Source organism: Saimiri boliviensis, chromosome 10 (genome assembly GCF_048565385.1).
Source record: "Saimiri boliviensis isolate mSaiBol1 chromosome 10, mSaiBol1.pri, whole genome shotgun sequence".
Lineage (NCBI taxonomy): Eukaryota > Metazoa > Chordata > Mammalia > Primates > Cebidae > Saimiri > Saimiri boliviensis.
In genome coordinates, this window is record NC_133458.1 from 15,666,696 (window position 1) to 15,685,223 (window position 18,528).

Below are 18,528 nucleotides of genomic sequence, written 5' to 3' on the forward strand. Positions count from 1 at the left end.
GGATGGAAAGATAAAGATAGATTTTGGGTAGATAGATTTAGATAGGGTGGGTAGATGATTAGAGATAGATGATAGGATGGATGGAGATAGATAGATAGACACATAGGATGGATATAGATAGAGACAGATGGATGGAGGATGGAATTGGATAGATAGGGTGGGTGGATGAATATATAATATATATATAATATATATATTATAAATATATATTAGAGAGAGACAGACAGATGGACAGGATGGATGGATAGACAGATTGACAGACAGATAGAGTGGATGGATAAATGATAGATACAATAGATGGATGGATGGGGGAGGTATCTGGATGGATAAAGAGACAAATATACACAGTGGATGGATGGATGGATGGATGGGTGGGTGGGTGGACAGACAGACAGATAGATAGATAAACAGAGTGCATAGATAGAGGTAAATAGATAGATAGATATAGATGATATGATAGTTAATGATAGATAGATATAAATATACAGGGTGGCTGGATGGATAAATGATAAATAGGATAAATTAGATAGATAGGGTGGACAGATGAATATAAATAATATATATAGGTAGGTAGAGTGTTAGAGTGTAGAGTGTGTCACTAGATAAAAAGATAGGGTGCATAGATAGGTAGGGTGGGTGGGTAGATAGGTAGATAGATACGTAGATACATGGATGGATGGATGGAGATAGATAGATAGATAGATAGATAGATAGATAGATAGATAGAGTTGATGGATGGATGGATAGATGAGTGGGTGAGTAGAGAGAAATGTAGATAGATAGTAATATTTGCTAGCTAGCTAATCTAGCTAGCCAGATAGATAGATAGGATGGATTGGATAGATAGGGTGGGAAGATGAATATAAATTAGATAGATAGATAGATAGATAGACAGACAGACAGGTATGTAGGTAGGTAGGTAGGTAGGTAGATAGATAGATAGATAGATAGATAGATAGATAGATAGATAGATACAAATGTAGATAGATGGTAAGATTAGCTAGCTACCTTAGCTAGCTAATTAACCAGATAGATAGATAGATAGATAGATAGATAGACAGACAGATAGATAGATAGATAGATAGATACAGATAGATAATAGGTAGATAGAGGAGAGATACATAGAGAGATGGATACCGAGAGAGAGACAGACAGATAGATAGAGGATACCTGTTCCATAATACGCAAATGGAAAACAGCCTTAAACTGAGTTTGAATCATTCTTACAAGTCTTCAAAATCTGCCCCAGCTTCTATTTGTTTCATCTTACTGAATCTACTGATAGTGAATAAAAGCATACAGTCCAATAGCCAAGCAGCCTGTTTCCAAGTGTGTCGTATTTTAAATAGAGAGTGCTACTGCTGCCAACTCCCCCTGGGATCCAGGAGGTCAGAGGCTGACACCAGAGAACTACACATCACTGGCTTGCCGTGCCGTCTGTTCTCACTACCCCACTGGAGCTGTACCAGGCCTCAGCCTCAGACTCCAGATTGGGAGCTTCTGTCCAATATCAGGCTTTCCCTTTAGGACTCACCACTTGACCTGAAAACCAACTTATCCGGATAAGGTAGGAATATTTGGCCTGACTCCTGCCAGTCACATTCCTGGTGACTGGAATGTTTCTCCTGCACCTCTGTCCACTGACTACGATCTTACATTACACAGAAAGAACTCCCAAAAGAAGGCTTCACCCTGGGCTTCTGAGTGGCTGCTACCTGAATTTACAACTGCGGGGATTTGTTTCCATAATACGAATATTTGTCTTATCAATACTTGATCTTGACAGAGTATCTAGACACTACAACATAAACCGCATTGCTGACTGCACAGGCCAGTTTCTTCATCCCTTCAATTCCTGGAAGATGTCCTGGAAATAAGCCTTTTCCTTGTCTCCTCAGCTATCCTGTGGAGGTCATGTAGGCTACACACGCCCTGCAACAATTCCCACCCAGAAAGAGTAACCATTATTGAAGAACAGCTCAAGAGGTCAGGCAGATACTTGCTCTCCAGGAGCTCCTCAGCCCCACCCTGAGAACCCTGCCTGTGGGTACTGTCACAACAATTGAGAGTAGAGCACACAGGCTGCATCAGATCAGGAGACACACATCTTGGCCAGAGGATGGAACTGTAGGCTTCCTAGACCAGTAAGGAGCCATGTATTCTTTCAGGCAAGAAACGCTTAATCTGGAAAAAAATCAGGTCCAGAAGCATGGACTGCCTGGATCCTTTGCAAGCAAAAAACTGTTCCCAGGAAAGAGCAAGTTTTACAATGAGGCTGGAAACTGTGAGGTAAAAGCAAAGTTGAGAAACCCAAGGAAGGACTGGGCTCAGGGGAGGACTTGTAAGTGTGAAGATGGAGAAACCTGTTCATGGGGGAATAAAAGATGTACAAAGGAAAAGACTTCATCAGTCTTCAAGGGCTGAAGGCTGCTTAGAAGCGATCCCCAAGCACAACAATAAGTACACTAGTTCAGAGAAAAGATGGCACTTCTCAGAGGTATAGCCCAGTGGAAATTTCTTGGACCTTTGGAATCTGACAGCCTTGGAACTGAAATCATCACTCTGTCACCTAAAACTGTGGACAAGTATTTTGAGCTCTCTGGTCTTAAATACCAAGGATAATAATACATATCTACATCCCAGTGGGCGGTAAAATATTACTACATATAAAGTAATGGGCACACAGACTAACACCCGAGAAACATCCCCTAAGCGTTTCCCCCTTGCCAAGCTAATGTCCATGCTACAGGCATGTCCGGAATCACGGGTACGGCTGCCCCTTCCTAGAAACCCGGACTCCACCCAAATCTGCAAAGACCCTTTTACCTCCACTTGACTGTCCCAGTCTAGAGACCCATTCACAACAACATCAGGAAAATCAGGCCAGACCTGTGGAGAGAAACACGTTCAGCAGCAACGCACTAGGCAGTTCCCTTACAGAGTATTTCCTAAGAAATTATTATATAAACCATGTTCCTAGCAGCAATAATACTTTGATTATCACAGAAGATTGACATAAAAGTGAATTCCACAATGCATCACATTGCTTTAAAAGTCATTAACTGTATCAACAAATATTGATTGAGAAAATGAGAGCTTCTGACCTCAGCGCCCAAATAGAAAAAGGCAAAAATGACATACACAGGTGTATGACCCACTAGCAGCGATCCACCCTCAGGCTAGGGATCAGTGGATTATCGCTCAGAGCATACCTTTCCCCAGACAATGTCTCCATCATTTGGGTATTTGATGAAGACGTCATCCTCCACGCCCCGAGTGAAGGCAGGATAGGGCTGTGTCTCATTGCCAGAAATGGCTGGATCCTGAAATCAAAGCATAAGTCAGCTGGGAAAACCAAAGCCAGAGAATGAGGAGAAACGGAATAAAGAACTCCTCCAGGGAACTCCCTAGCTTCTACCTGAACTGTAGAGTTTCTGTGAGTCCTGGGAAATACAGATTTCTTCTTGAACTTCAATTTATCTACTTGTAACATGGAAACAATGCTTTCTCCACCAAAGACCATACCTGCTCCCAAACAGACTGCACACATTCACATTAGGACTAACCAGAATGAGGATGACCCGCATCCCGTCAGCCTTCATGCGATTGATCAGAGCTGGAAACCCAGCAAACTTGGGGTTGAGGGTGAAGTCCAGCTGCCGCTCCATGTAGTCGATGTCTGAGTACTGCACGTCCTGCGGGAAGACACGGGAAGTGAGTGGCTTGTGTCGCACAAGCCCAAGCTTTCTAGAGGAGCAACCCTCCATTGTCCATGGTGGAATTTCAGACAGCTTCTTGTTTATGTTTTCAAATCCCAGCTCTGCTATGTGTTAGGTATAGCTGCTGGGAAATTGACTTATTTTTTAAACGTTCAGTGATAAAATGGAAAAAAATCTAAATCTGCACCAAATGAGAATGCCTCTCTAACATGGCTAGTCTGTGGATAAATAAAATAACAAGGATTGGAAAGTGCTTTGTAAACGGCCACTATCCGGCATGATTGTGATGACCTCCTTCAAAAGGCTGCCCCTGGTATCAGTGGTTCATGTTTACAAAAAATTCTGTTAACTATCCAGGGCTAATACAACGTGGATGGTAAATCTATTGCAAAACAAAGTAACAATGTATAGTAGCTTTGGAATACCCAATCTTGAGGGTAATCAGATGTTATTCTGGAGAATGAAACATTGCATTTCACTATCCACTAATGGAAACACTATGTACCACTAATGGAACTATTGTAAACAATAGAAAAGTAGAATACAATTAGATATGAGATGGTTCATGGGATTAATTCTTTGATGACTGGGTCCCCTCCCATCTTCCAGTGAAGGATAAGGTTCATTTCCTTTACGTTTTGACTAAATGTTTGGAAGTCATAGGAAAGAAATGGAAGGAAGCATGAGGTGGCAGAAAGAGCCTGGGGCCAGCCTATGTCCCCTTCCTTTGGCAAATCACAGTGAGTCTTGAGCTATGATCTCTAGAAGATGGAAACACGGGCCCTTACCTGTATTATCATGCTGGGGTGAGGATAACTGTGATATTGTCTGAAAAAGAATGTTATGTCTTTATAGAATCCCACAAACATTAGTCAAGCGAACCCAGACACAGAGGCACTGGCTTAGTTTTGAAACTCCAGAGCCATGACTGAGAACGTACATAAGGGATCTGGGCGGCCACCATCTCATCATACAAGCTGGCGATCTCAGAGTCGTTCTGGTATCCATAGCGACACAGCTGGAAGCCCAAAGACCAGTAAGGAACCATCACAGGCCGGCCAATCAGCTAGAAAATAGACAGGAAACATTAGTCCTCAGAACAGAGACACCAGATTGTAGTTTTTCATGAAGTAATAAGAATATTTTTCCATGTCCCAAGCTGGACAACTAACAAACTCAAATCTAGACCAAATCTGACAGGACACATAGCTGCTGGGATTCTTGGAGAAAGCTTTCTGCTAGACTTGAGCTCCTTCTTTAAAAGAAGAGCTGATTTTACTCCATTCCTAAAGTCACTGTAGGTAACTGGTTAAGAAGGTCAAAATCTGAGGAAAAATCCGTGGCTTAGCGTATAGGCTCCAGTCCTGCTAGTTGTGTGACCTTAGGCAAAGGTTCAGTAACATTTTAGTGCTTCAGTTTCTTCATCTCTAAATAAGGGAAAGTAATAGTATCTGCCTCGTAGTTTTTTTATGGGGACTGAATGAGTTATCATGGGTAAACTGTTCTAACATGCAGCAAGTAATCAATCAGTGATGTACAATAGGTAGTACATAGCATTTGCTGCTGCTGCTACCACCTCAGTCACCACCACCATCATCACAATTTTCACCAGCACCACGAGTACTACCATCATACACCCCCACCGGCATTACCATTATCATCACCCTTCACTATCATCACCACCACCCCCACCACCATCCCCCCCATCACCACTATCATCACAAATACTACAACCAACACCACACTCCTCACACCAACCCACAGTAACCACCACTACCACCACCATAACCACTACCACCATCATCACCATCACAACCATAAACACCAACCATATCCACCCTAACCATCACCACTATCATCACAAACACTACCACCAACACCACACCCCTCACACCAACCCAGTCACCAACACTACCACCACTATAACCACCACCATCACCACTAACACCAACCATCACCACTCCCACCATCATCACCACTATCTCCATCACAACACACTCATCCCCTCGACTACCACCACAACCACCACCACCATCACCACCACTACCACTACTGCCACCATCACTATCACCATCACCACCGTCACCCCCTACTGCCATTGCCATTACCACCACCATAACCACAAATACTACCGCCACAGTACTATAGCTACCATCACCACTACTAGTACCACTATTACTTCTGCTATTCTGCAATGCTTACAGAGGCTATCAATTTAATGGTCATTAGAATGTATCTATTTTTCCTTATTCTATAATCTCTCTCCAAGAAAGACCAGTTATCGTCTGAGAGTTATAGGAATGAATGTGGGCTCTGGTACACAGACTGTGCTATATAAGTACTTGATAAACAATTGGATTTCCCCCTACCTCAGTGTACTGCTGGGTGACAAGCTCTGGAGTTGGCCCCAAGAACACATAAAAGTCCAGAACTCCCCCTGTGGTACGATATGTCAAGGCAGGCAGGGGCTGGAATGTCACATCTGAAAATGAAGAAAAATGCTAACACAGCTGGAAACCTTCCAGGTTAGGAATTATACCTGAAATCTACACCTTCTCCATTTTCCTGTACCTGCCTATCATAGAGTGGTAAGAGCAGGTATTTTTCATCATACACACACAGAACTGAAGAAGTTAAGTGGAAGTCTACAGGTCCCATTCTTGGGTTTGTTTCCCTTTGGTGTACTTTATATTTGTCTTTCTACTTCTAAATTTATTATTCTTACATTTCAACTTTTATTTTAGATAAGGAGATACAAGTGCAGGTTTGTTACATGGGAATACTGCATGATGCTAAAGTTTGAGGTAGGGATCCCATCACACAGACAGTGACCATATTATCTGATAGGTAATTTTTCAACAAACCGTACACTCTTATACCCCCAGACTAACTTCTCTGACCCACAGTTGTACCCTCATTCAAATTATGTAACTGGCTCCCACTCCAAGATATTTTGGGACCCACTTGGTGCTACTGTCCCTTCTTATGTAATGTTTGCCAAAATGAAAGCTGTGTTAAATCTTCTTATCACATGACATTAGACTGAAATAAACAGAAAGGTTAAACACACAAAAAATAAAAAACAATGCCCATAAAATGAAAATTTTCACTTCAAAAATCTGTTAGGCCAAACACCTTCTAAATTGACTCAAGAATGACTTTTACCTCTCAAAATAAGAAAAGTGCTAGATGGCCTTACCCATGGCATTGCTGTTCAGCAGGAGCACTCCATGGGCACTGCCGTCCTCCTCCAGCCCCATGTAGTAGGGGTGGACACCATAGGAATTCTTCTTGTACTGGGGAGTCATGGGGAGAAGCAGTAGGAGTTTAAAAGACATTATGCCTGAGAATGAAACTCAACAAAAATGTGCTTGCTAAGATGGGTCTAGTTTTCTCCAGAAAATAACTTAAACATGGGAAACAAAGGAGCCTGAGAATTGGCCCACTCGTCTAAAGGCGGAATGTGACGACCAAGTGGAGTTTGGGAAGATGAAGCCCAAAGCATGCGCAGTGGAGGTGGGGAGAAGCAGAGACACAGAACCCAAACGCTCTGTCCTTACCCCTGGGGGCTGGTCTCGGGAGAACATCCCCCACGTGTGCCAATTCAAGTCTCTCCTGTAGGACCTGTGCTCATTTTCCCCAAAGCCATAGAGGTACTTGGAGGGAAGGCGGGTGGAGATGCGGATAAACATGTCATTGAAGGTGAAGCCAAGGAGCTGAGAGTCCCAACTGCAACACAAAAAGGCAGATTTGAAAAAGAAAATGGGCTTTTCTCTCTGCTTCCAGCAGCTGACTTTTCAAGGACAGCAGAATGCTTGATTCCTACCCAAAACCTGTTTCATCTCCAAAACAAAATATAAACTCAATTTGATTAAAATATCATATCTATCCTCACTAAAAGCCCGGAAGTTATTCTTCATTCTTCTGTTTCCCTCTGTTACTGCCTCCTTTCAGTGGTTCTCCATGATACAAATCCAGGCACTCCTCAAAATCTCAGCCGCGACCACTCCACACCAACACCGCCTTCCACTCTTGCACCCCTTACTGCATTTTGTTCATAGCACTCAAAGTGATATTCCTACAAGGATCTCACCTCATGTCTCCCCTGTTTTCACTTCTTCCATGTTTTCACTTGAAAACATCTTATGAAGTCTTCCAGGCTTCCCCTGATCTGAAAACTACCTTGCATCACAGCTTCATCTCCCAGCACTCACCTGCTTACTTGTTCACTTCTCCATCCACACAAGACTTCTTCTATTCCTTAGAATGCCAGCATGCTCATCTCATGGCCTATCCACTTCTTAGTCCCTCTGTCTAAAGGTACTCTTTCCCTTCTCCCTGACTTACATGGGTGGCTCCTTCTCATCCAGGTCCTATTACAACATCACCCTCTCAGCAAGATCTACTCTGATTACAATATCAGAAGCAGTAACCACATCATAATTCTCAATTACCCTGGTCTTTCGCCTACACAGCAGTTATCATTCTCCCAACCTGCTTTCTACACTGTAACTTAAATTACCTTTGTTATTTACTTCTTATGTTTATATCATGAGAAAATAAACCTCAGCTGTCTATAAGGAACAGCCCCTAACCTAGAGAAGGCACCCCATAAACATCTGTTGGGATGAATCCTCAGGCACACTCAACTGCCTTAGTAATTATTTCCAGAATGCTAAAGATTTCCCATAAGAACAGCTCTCAAGGAAACAACTCATTCATGGATCTGGAAGTGGACAATGTGATGCTTTGAAACAGGACACCTTCAAAGACAATGGACCTGGCAGTGAATGTACAGGTAGCCATCAACCCTGAGTCACACTAGAAGCCACTCACATTAGAGTGCCCGTACTCTTCCGGCGAATTTCAATCCCAAATGGATTCTTCTTGATGAGGACATCATAGAGTTGACCATCAGGGCTGCTGGATGGAACTCTGGGTATGTTCAGAGGGACTGGGACTTCATACCGATTGTTATTGGGATCATAAATCTAGGTCACATGAAATAGATGTTAGGGAAATACAGTACTCTTGAAACCTATACCCTTAGCAGAACATTTTTTATTTTTGGACAAAAAGTTCAGATGCTATGTTTCTGTCTTCTTTAAGCTCATGATACCTGAGATGTAACTAATATGTCAAGAAATAATTTCAGACTTAACATTTTTCTCTGAGTCTGTCATATCTCATTAGTAAGGCCTCTATTACCATAATGTACTCAATGGGACACTGGTCCTAACGTGGAAAATCATTCTGGAATCAGTGTAGTATTTAAGAATATGTTACTTGTTACTCTGTGTGGGTATATAAGTACATATAAATACCTGAAAACTTTTCTGAATTTAAAAAAAAAAACCTGTCTCCCCAAAATAAAATCTATTTGATTAAAGTAATCATAATGTTCTTCCTGAAAGTGGTATCTAAACTGATTCATGAGTACCTGCTACATCCCTGCCTGACACTACTAGACAAGAGGGATATGAGGTGAATACTGCAATATTATGGTTTTACAAAATTCACATGCTAATGAGAAGTGAAAGAGATCAGCACACAACACTTGGGTGATGTGTGCTAAGGAAGGGATTTGTAGAAGTGCTATGAGATTCTAGGGAAGGAAATGCCTATTTTTTCTGGGAGACATCGATGGTGTCACAGGAGAAACACAGGCTGAGTCTTAGAAGCATGGCAGTCATGAACCAAGCAAAGAAAGTAGATCAAGTCATTCTGGTAAAGAATAACAACCACAAACAGAGAGTATTAAAGTGGGTCAGAAATAGGAAAATGTTTTGGAAAGAGCTACTCTATGCTCAAGAGGTAGAGCAGGCAATGGTTAAGGCTAGAACCCCAAGGACGTTCATTTGCTTCAAACCCATTAGGTGCCTACAACATACTAGTGCTATGATGAGGATATAAATATACAATAGCGTCATCCCTGCGTTAGAGGACGTACAAGTACTCAGACTTCGGGCTGATGTCAGATTGTAAAGAACCTTTCAGGCCATGCGACAATGTCCTGATCACTTTCACTGACTCTGTCAATCACATGACAGTGCTAACTGTCTGTCAGGCTCTGTCTCACACTCCAGAAACACAAAGAGGAAAGGGCACGTTTCTGTCCTTGAGAAGCTTAGTTTAACAAAGAAATAGACATAACAGCCACTCCATCCCTAGTCCTTAAATGTAATTAAATCCTGGAAAGGAATTAAATCCATGCACATTGTTGCTACTTTACAGATATCTCAAATTCAGTATCCCAAATCGAACACATCATCTTATGTTGATCAAGCACAACCCTTTTCAGTATTCCCATTCTGGTTGATGTCAGCACCATCCATATTAAGATGCAAGCTACAACACAGTCATCAATCTTGATGCTTCCCTCTCCCTTGTCACCTGCTTGCAGTCAAGCACCAGACACTGTAACCCAACTTTCTCAACCTCACACAGGTCCACTGTTCTCCACCTTCATTCCAGTGTCTAACCCAAACCGAATCCCTTATCTGACCTACTCAACTGGGAGCCTCCCAACTTGTCTCTCCCTACCCACTCTTGCTCTCCCAACCATTTTCCTAACAGTAGCCACAGTAATCTTTTCCAAACAAAAATTAGGGCAGATCTCATTGTTCCCTCAATGATTGCTCAATGCTTTTTGGATAATACTCTAGTGTACTGCAGCATGATTAATTTATTTTAGGGTTCTGTGACCTTGGCTAGCAAAAGGTAATGGAACTGAAAAAGGTCTAATGAGTCCCTGATTCGTGTACTGTGTTTACCTTGAACTGCAGCATATCATTCTTATGGTAAGTTACATCCAAGCGAAGGGGGTTCACGGGTGTGGAAGGGAAGGCAGTGGCATAAACAGAAGACTTTAAGGAGATGTCAGCTGTGGCCCCATGTGAAGTATATTGAACATCACTGACAGAATATAGATCATTGACAAAATAGCAAAAAGGGACTCCAGAAGAATTGGATGCCTGAAAAGTAAGGACATAGTCATAGATCAGCACAGCATGTGGTCTGAAAGTTCTCTAACCTAAAAAGCATTACAAAAGTCATTTTATAGGGCAATAAAGACACCCTGCCACTTGCAATTTGGCAATAGCATAAATTTAAATTCCTGGTCTCTAAGCAAATTTTTTTTTTAAGTCTTAAACATATCTCCACCTACTTGTCACATTCAGAGCAGGTCCCTTTGGAAGTCCTTTCTTTCTGTGAATTTTAAGTAATTATGTAAGTAACAGTGCTATGCTTATGAAACTACAGATTAGGTGTGGAGATTTTCATATGCATGAACCCCATCAGCAAGGTTACCTCCCAGATGCAGCCACGGGCAGCACAGTTTTCTGCAGAAGCACCATTTTCATCAGGGTAACAGTCTATTTTTTCTTCGTCCCTTATTTTTATGTCCCACTCCACTGTGTATGCTTCTCCCAGGACAAGATTGATGTCTGTGATAATGGCAACCTGTAGGAATGTGGGAATCACAAGGAAATTCATCTTTAGGAGAAAGGCCTTGCAAGATCTGAGACTTTTATTTTAAGCAAACAAAAAAAAAATAGAAATTAGATCAGACTTTCAAACATCCAAGCAACACATGACTTTAGCTTACAAGAAGGGAACTTTACAGTGTGGGGATCTATTTAGCAGCAAAAGGGCAAACGTCTCCACTCTAGCAGAATCTTATACACAGCATAATGAAAACAATTAAGTCAAATGGAAACTGTCATGATCGTTCCTTGTTCTTTTCTACCCTGACTCCTCTTAGCCCTCTGTATCCTGTCAGGAAGGCTCTCTTTTGCACTTCCTCTTTAGCATGACATATGGTGTCATCCCAAAGTGAGTTGATTCTCTTGATCTTCAACCCCCAAACCAGTATCCCCCATTAGCCTGGAGTGGTAGAACGAACACAGCAAGAAGAATCACATGACCTGGTTATCAGGCCCACATTTCTGTAAAATGGTGAACAAATAATTTCTTTTTTATTTTTAATATTAATGGGTATATAGTAGGTATATATATTTATAGGGTATATGAAATATTTTGATTCAGGTATACAATGCATAATAATCATATCAGGGTAAATTGGGTATTCTATTTCATTTCTTTGGGTTTCAATTTTAACAACAACAAAATTGGTAAGTTAAAAAAAATCATTATTTTTTTTCTATTTCTAACATCCCAGGCTCCTGATTTCTCTGAGCCCAAAGGCTCCAAATTTGAAAACATCTTTGAATCCCAATAATTCAAATATTTAATATTTTTCTATTATCATTGCTGCATCTTTAAACAGTACTTCTCAATTTAAAGTTATCACTTGTCTGGAGTAATAAAATCACACTCTAAAATCACAATCTAAAGATTATCATCCTTCTCCCAGTCTCCTACCAGTCTAAACCATCTTGTTCTTCCCTGTTCTACCAGTCTCTAACCCCCACTCCCACTCCCAACAATGCTCACAAACAGCAGCACAGCCTTCATTCAAGGATCAATATGATACCTTTTAAGAATTAAATCAAGTTGGTACCTAAGACCCTCCAAAATCTGACCATAAGTTTCCTATCCAAACTAGTTGTTTTCTGAAAACTGAATCTTATCTATTCTAGTCATACAAAATAAACAGTTTAATAATGTAAGGCTGTTTCACACTTTCCTAACTTTGCTCTTCTTGTGTCTTATCATAATTATTATTCTATTTTTGGGAAAAGGAAGTGAAACCAGTTAGAGACAGCAGAACACTGAGAGGCAGAGAAGGGAATAAGAAGGAAAACACCCAACTCATTCTAGCTCTGGGTACCTTATTTTTTTTCCCAGCCCTCTAACTTCCCAAAACAAGCCTCAAAGGTGCTCTGGTCCTTCAGGAACTCGTGCAACCTTGGCAAGAAGGAACACCATGATGCTATGGAGAATTCTCAATATACCATCTCAACAAAATGGTTTTTACCTTCAGGTTGGAATCATAAGTGACTGTAGGAGAAGTCTGACTTGGGACACCATTGTGTTTCACTGTAACATTGCTAGGTTCCTGTGTCCCAAGAATTTTAATCTCATTAAATGCTAAATTGTTGGGGTCCTTGTAGGTTGATTGTGAAATAGTCACCTCCAAGCGATTCTGCAAAACAAATAAGTCTAAGTATGTACAAAGATATGCGTGTAATACACAGATTCTCAAGTCACTCCAACATTTCATTCCAGACCTGATACACCCCATCACCCTGCATTTCTCTTTGCTTTCTCTACTAGTGTGTTCTCATAAGTAAAACATATTAATAATCCTCTAATTTTAAAAAAAAAATCACGAAAACACATAGACATTTAAAAACTGTATTTAGAATTACTAGTTGTTATATTAATGCCTCCTTTTAAAAACATCCATGAATTCATACATACAAATATGGTCACCTATAGCCAATAATGCATAAAAAGTTACAAATATAATCACGCATATACACAAGCACAGATGAGCTAATGGTCAGACAAAAGCACACACCTAAGATTCATAAAAACATGCTACTCACCTGAGTGACAGAAAACTCACAAAAAAGATACACTTTATTGGCCACAGTATCTGAAAGTGAGAGAAAGACAAGTCAGATTCTGGTCTGCCCACCACAGAAAAAATTTCACCCTGCCACTCCTTTCAGCTACATCTTGATGTCGCAAATGGCAGTACTTCCTTTTCCTTATGGATTAATAATATCACATTATATATGTGTATCACAATTCTTTATTCATTCATCAATGTACACTTAGACTGTTGTGAATAATGCTGTAATAATGTTGTGAATAATGCTGTAATAATGTTGTGAATAATGCTGTAATAAAAAATGCTGTAATAATGTTGTGAATAATGCTGTAATAAACATGGAAGTTAGTATATTTTTTAAAGATACTGATTCCGTGTCCTCTGGATACAAACACAGAAGTGGGATTTCGTGGACTGTAAGAAAGTTCTATTTTTCATTTTTTGAGGAACCTCTATACTACTTTCCATAATGGTTGTACCAATTTACATTCCCACCAACAATCTACAAAAATTCCATTATCTCCACATCCTCACCAGCACTTATCTCTTGTCTTTTTTAAATAATTTTCATGCTAAAAGGTGTGAGGTGATATCTCACTGTGATTTTTGGTTTGCAATTCTCTGTCATTCACTGACGCTGAGCATCTTTTCACATACCATTTAGCCAATTGAATGTTTTCCTTGAGAAAATATCTGTTCAATTCCTTCTCCCTGTTTTTAATTGGGTCACTTGATCTTTTGCTACTGAGTTACATGAGTTCCTTATATATTTTTTATATTAATCTCTTCTCAGATAGGTGGTTTGCAAACTTTATTATTCATTCTGTAGTTTGCCTTTTCACTTTGTTGATTGTTTATTTTGCTATGCAGAAGTCTTTTGGTTTGATGTAGTCATGCTTGTTTATTTTTTGGTATTTTCTCTTTGCTTTTGGTATCATATCCAAAAAGTGTCACTGCCAAGACTAAAATGTCAAGGAGGTTTTTTCCTGATTTCTTTTAGAAGCTTTACAATTTCAGCCCTTACATTTAAGTTTTTAATTTTATTTTTCACAGTAGCCAAGATATGAAAACAACCTAACTTTACATCAATGGATGAAAAAAGAAATTATAATACATATATACAATGAAGTATTATTCAGCCATGAAAAAAAAAGAAAGAAAATTTGGCCATTTGCAACAGCATGGATGAATCTGGAGGATACTATACTAAGTGAAATAAGCCAGAGACAGAAAGTCAAATACTGCATGGTCTCACTTATATGTGGAATCTAAAAAAGTTGAGTTCATAGAAGCAGGCAGTATAACAGTGGTTCTTAGAGCCTGAGGGTGGGGAAAATCGGGAAATGATGGTCAAGGGTACAAACCTTTAGCTATTAGATGAATAAGTTCTGGGGATCCAGTCTACAGTATGGGTGGTGATGGATGTGTTCATTAAAATAGCTGTGGTAATCATTATACTATGACTATATATATTAAATCTTCACTTTGTTCACTTTGAATAAATTTCATCTTTATTTTCCAATTAAATAAATAAATAAATTTTTAGATCTACAGATTGTATTAGATGGACAAGAGTCTCCAAGGCCAAGTCATTGTTTTTCCTTCTCTTTCCTACTGGAGCATTGCAAAGTTTCCCTTCCAAGAGCTTTCCAGGCATATGTCTCAAGGGAGTCTAAACTTGAAGTACAGGTATTGTTAGTATACTGGAGCCATGAATAGGCTGAAAAGTATAGCTAGATGAGCACACACTAGAACAGCATATTCTCACTGCCTCTATGGCAGGTCTATGATTTTTACAACATCAGCATTTGTTCGTAAGAATTTGGAGAGGAAGACATTAACATTGACTTACAGGAACAGTCTTGAAACCATCTCTTCTGAGTACCCACTGACAATAAAGTAAGAACCTATTATAGATATCACTGGCCAATGGGAGAATTAACACAAATAGAAATGTATTTTTCTTTCTTTTGGAGTTCATCTACCGCTACCTCTGAACCATGCAACCAGAAACGAAATACTTAAGTGACTCCTGCTACTGGGTCTGGTGAGATTTCTCCCAAAGCTGAATGACCAACAGGAGTGAAGGACCATTAAGTCACAGGTGCAGGCTTTAAAAATGCAACATTATCATAACTGTGCTCACCCTTCATTTCCCCATCATCCCAGAAAAGTTCTCCTTTTGCTTCTTTGTTCTCATCTAGGGCAATGATAAGACCAAGGGGGTTCTTTCGACTGTGGGAAAGAAGATTCAAGAGACAAAGACAGGAGTCAGATAATTTTGCCAACTGAGCTAAGAATGTCTCCATCAAATTTCAAATTGGAAAAGTTACTAGCAGCAGATGGTTCTGTTTTCTTCAGTTACAAACACAAAATTGACAAGCGCATCTATCTTTAATATCAACAGTGTCGCAGGAGATAGAAATATCCCAAACAATACCAATAACATCTATGTTGGAGGCAAGAATTCAAGTACCAGAGTCACTCAAATAGTGCAAATGAAAGCTGCTTCTGCAACTACTATTTAGATGAGAAAAGAAAGAAATCTTAGGCAATAACTGGTTCAGTCAGATCACTTTAGCAATGATGCCCTCAGGAGAAGTGTCCAGTGCTGTGAGGAAGATACGTCTTCACCTGCCTAAGGAGTATGATGTTTTCATATTCAGAAAACAACAATATACAATAAGATCCATCTATTTAATGGTAACTTATCTGATTATTGGTTATTAGTTTGTTTTAAAAGAAAAATCATTCTAATTATCTACTTTATAATTTAGAATAGGAAACACAAAACATTCCTCAAAGTCATGGTAAAATAGATGGACAGAGAGGAAGAAGGGGAGGGAGACAGCAATTTTCATTTGGAATCTCTTCTCACTCCGTCAATCCTCTAGGCAGCCTCCCAGTTTCCTGGACCCTTGAAGGAAACTAACATGATGCCAGTTGGAAGTAATTCCTTGCTTGCAAACAGAGAAGAAGGTAAATCATCTCTGGAGGAATGAGACCCACGTTTATAAGGTATCACAGTTTAAAAACAAAATATCACCAAGCACACAAGGTAATAAGTCAACATAAAAGTAAGTCAGCAAAGACGACTAACAATAGACTTAGATTTACCTAAACACTTCAGATAATACAATTTTAAAGCACAGAATATATAACTATGATTGAAATGCTAATAGTATTAAAGAAGAAAGAGAAAATCACCTAAGGAGCAAATATATATATATATATATATATATATATATATATATATACACACACACACACATATACACAAATATATACACATATATACACACACATATACACACACACACACATATACATATATTATCTGCCTGAAAAATAAATACATATATATAAAAAATGACTAGAAACTTGGAAGTGGTGGTGCTTCCTCTGCTGGAAGATTAAAGAAAGATTTCCTGCTGATAAAATGTATGTTTGATTTGGATCATTAATACTGCACCAGGCAAAGAATGTCGGAAAGAAAAAGTGCAAAAGCTCAAATGCAGTAAAATACATAGGTATGTTTGGGAAATAGCAAGTTTTTTGGCATGGCTGATATGTACGTACATGAAGGTATGGCAGGAAATAGAGTTGTCAAGGTAATGTGGAACCAGGTTGTGATTGGTTTTGAATACCCTATTACTGAAAGAGTTTGGACTTCAAACCTGGGAGCAACCAGTTGGGATTTTCATTTTGGAAAAAATAAATTTGGTATTAGTGTGGAGAACAGCTTGAGGGGAACAATTAGAAAAAGGAAGCCAAATAGTATTGGATTTAGGAATATTTTCCATTAGTATTGTAAAAAGTCTACAATTTGGAAAATTAAAGCAGTAAGAGAGGTTCAAAAGAAAAGACAGGCGTCTGGCTTCCAAAGAACTCCTAGTCTATTAAAGACAAATAGGCTAATACTCTTAAAGGCATGAAGATATAAATGCGCACCTCTTCAGTACAGATGGAATCTAGAATGTTGGAATCAACTGAGTATAAAGGAAAATTCAGTGACATGGAGATTTGAGGTTTGCAGGAGGTAATTTTTGAATCAAATTTTGAATCACAAGAAAGAAATCTTAGTGGGAGAAAAGAAATAGAAAGCTGAGATTTCTGGGAGGGTGGAAAATGAATCCTGACCCTCTAGAAATCAGAAAGAACGAGTCAAGGGCAGAGAAACATGGATAGGCTATGTGGCCAATGCAGATAAAGGGATCAACTGACGTGGTTTGCCCAGATTTGAGAAGTATCCCAAGAGGGGAGACTTTTGGTGCTAAAACTGCAACAGTCCTGGGTAAACCAAGGAGGCTGGTCACCTGGCTGTTAGCGTGTTTCAAAAAGAAATTCAAAGGGTTTAAGGAAGTAAATAAACTACAGTCTTTCAAAACCCATCTGGATACAGCTCTAAATCAACAGCTTCTTGAACAGAGGTTGAGGGAAATTCAAGAATAGATTTTGAGGACACCCCACTCCTCTTCCTTCACACATACCCCAATACCCTTCCTCCCCAAACTCCACATGGTGTTTCAGCATCATGGTGCCTGGTCAACACATGGGCACAGAAATGACTGGTTTTGTCAGCATCCTCCTTAAAGGACACTCCAGCTATGCTGTACCTGGCCAGAGTGGTTGTATTTGGCTGCTGTGTGGGGAAGATGTAGCCTCCTCGAAGGTGAAGTCCAATTTTGTCTCCAGCAAGTTCCATCTCGACTTTTTGCTTCCTCCATCCCACTTGGCCCCCCTGATGCATGCAGACAAATCAAACACATTGGCATGACAGCACATAGTCCTTCACTGATTATCTACATGCCAAGTGATCCACAGCTCTCTCCTCTTTCCAATTAGCTGAATTACTGTCTAGCCAGTTGATCAAATAAGAGAAGTAAAAAAATCAGGAATGACATGTTCTGCCATCAGTTGGGGGTTTGAGAGAACATTTATGCCGTGCTGATGCTATTTGCCATATGTGACATAAACCGATAGTTCTAAACAAGTAATGTGATTCCTGATGAAGCTCACATTGTCCATCAGTTCCTCCAATATTCATTTAAGAGATACTATGGGCTAGGTGCAGTGGCTCACACCTGTAATCCCAGCACCTTGGGAGGCCAAGGCGGACAGATCACCTGAGGTCAAGAATTCAAGACCAGCCTGACCAACATGGAGAAACCCTGTCTCTACTAAAAATACAAAATTAGCCTGGCTTGGTGGTGCATGCCTGTAGTCCTAGCTACTCGGGAGGCTAAGGCAGGAGAATTGCTTGAACCAGGAAGGCAGAGGTTGCGG

At 40.0% G+C, this 18,528-nt stretch overlaps 1 protein-coding gene across 2 annotated transcripts in view; it reads right to left on the reverse strand.

Moving 5' to 3' along the window:
* Positions 1 to 18,528, reverse strand: part of MGAM (maltase-glucoamylase) — a 221,792-nt gene that overhangs the window by 148,908 nt on the left and 54,356 nt on the right. For both annotated transcript variants that reach the window (XM_074378986.1, XM_039473042.2), the window contains exons 21-34: positions 17,859 to 17,983; positions 15,389 to 15,477; positions 13,235 to 13,284; positions 12,661 to 12,828; positions 11,031 to 11,183; positions 10,493 to 10,693; positions 8,556 to 8,710; positions 7,280 to 7,448; positions 6,919 to 7,015; positions 6,089 to 6,201; positions 4,660 to 4,785; positions 3,567 to 3,695; positions 3,213 to 3,323; positions 2,827 to 2,889 (exon numbers count right to left, since the gene is read on the reverse strand). In XM_074378986.1, coding sequence (XP_074235087.1) covers positions 2,827 to 2,889; positions 3,213 to 3,323; positions 3,567 to 3,695; positions 4,660 to 4,785; positions 6,089 to 6,201; positions 6,919 to 7,015; positions 7,280 to 7,448; positions 8,556 to 8,710; positions 10,493 to 10,693; positions 11,031 to 11,183; positions 12,661 to 12,828; positions 13,235 to 13,284; positions 15,389 to 15,477; positions 17,859 to 17,983 — 1,749 coding nt within the window. The remainder of the gene's footprint in view (positions 1 to 2,826; positions 2,890 to 3,212; positions 3,324 to 3,566; positions 3,696 to 4,659; positions 4,786 to 6,088; positions 6,202 to 6,918; positions 7,016 to 7,279; positions 7,449 to 8,555; positions 8,711 to 10,492; positions 10,694 to 11,030; positions 11,184 to 12,660; positions 12,829 to 13,234; positions 13,285 to 15,388; positions 15,478 to 17,858; positions 17,984 to 18,528) is intronic.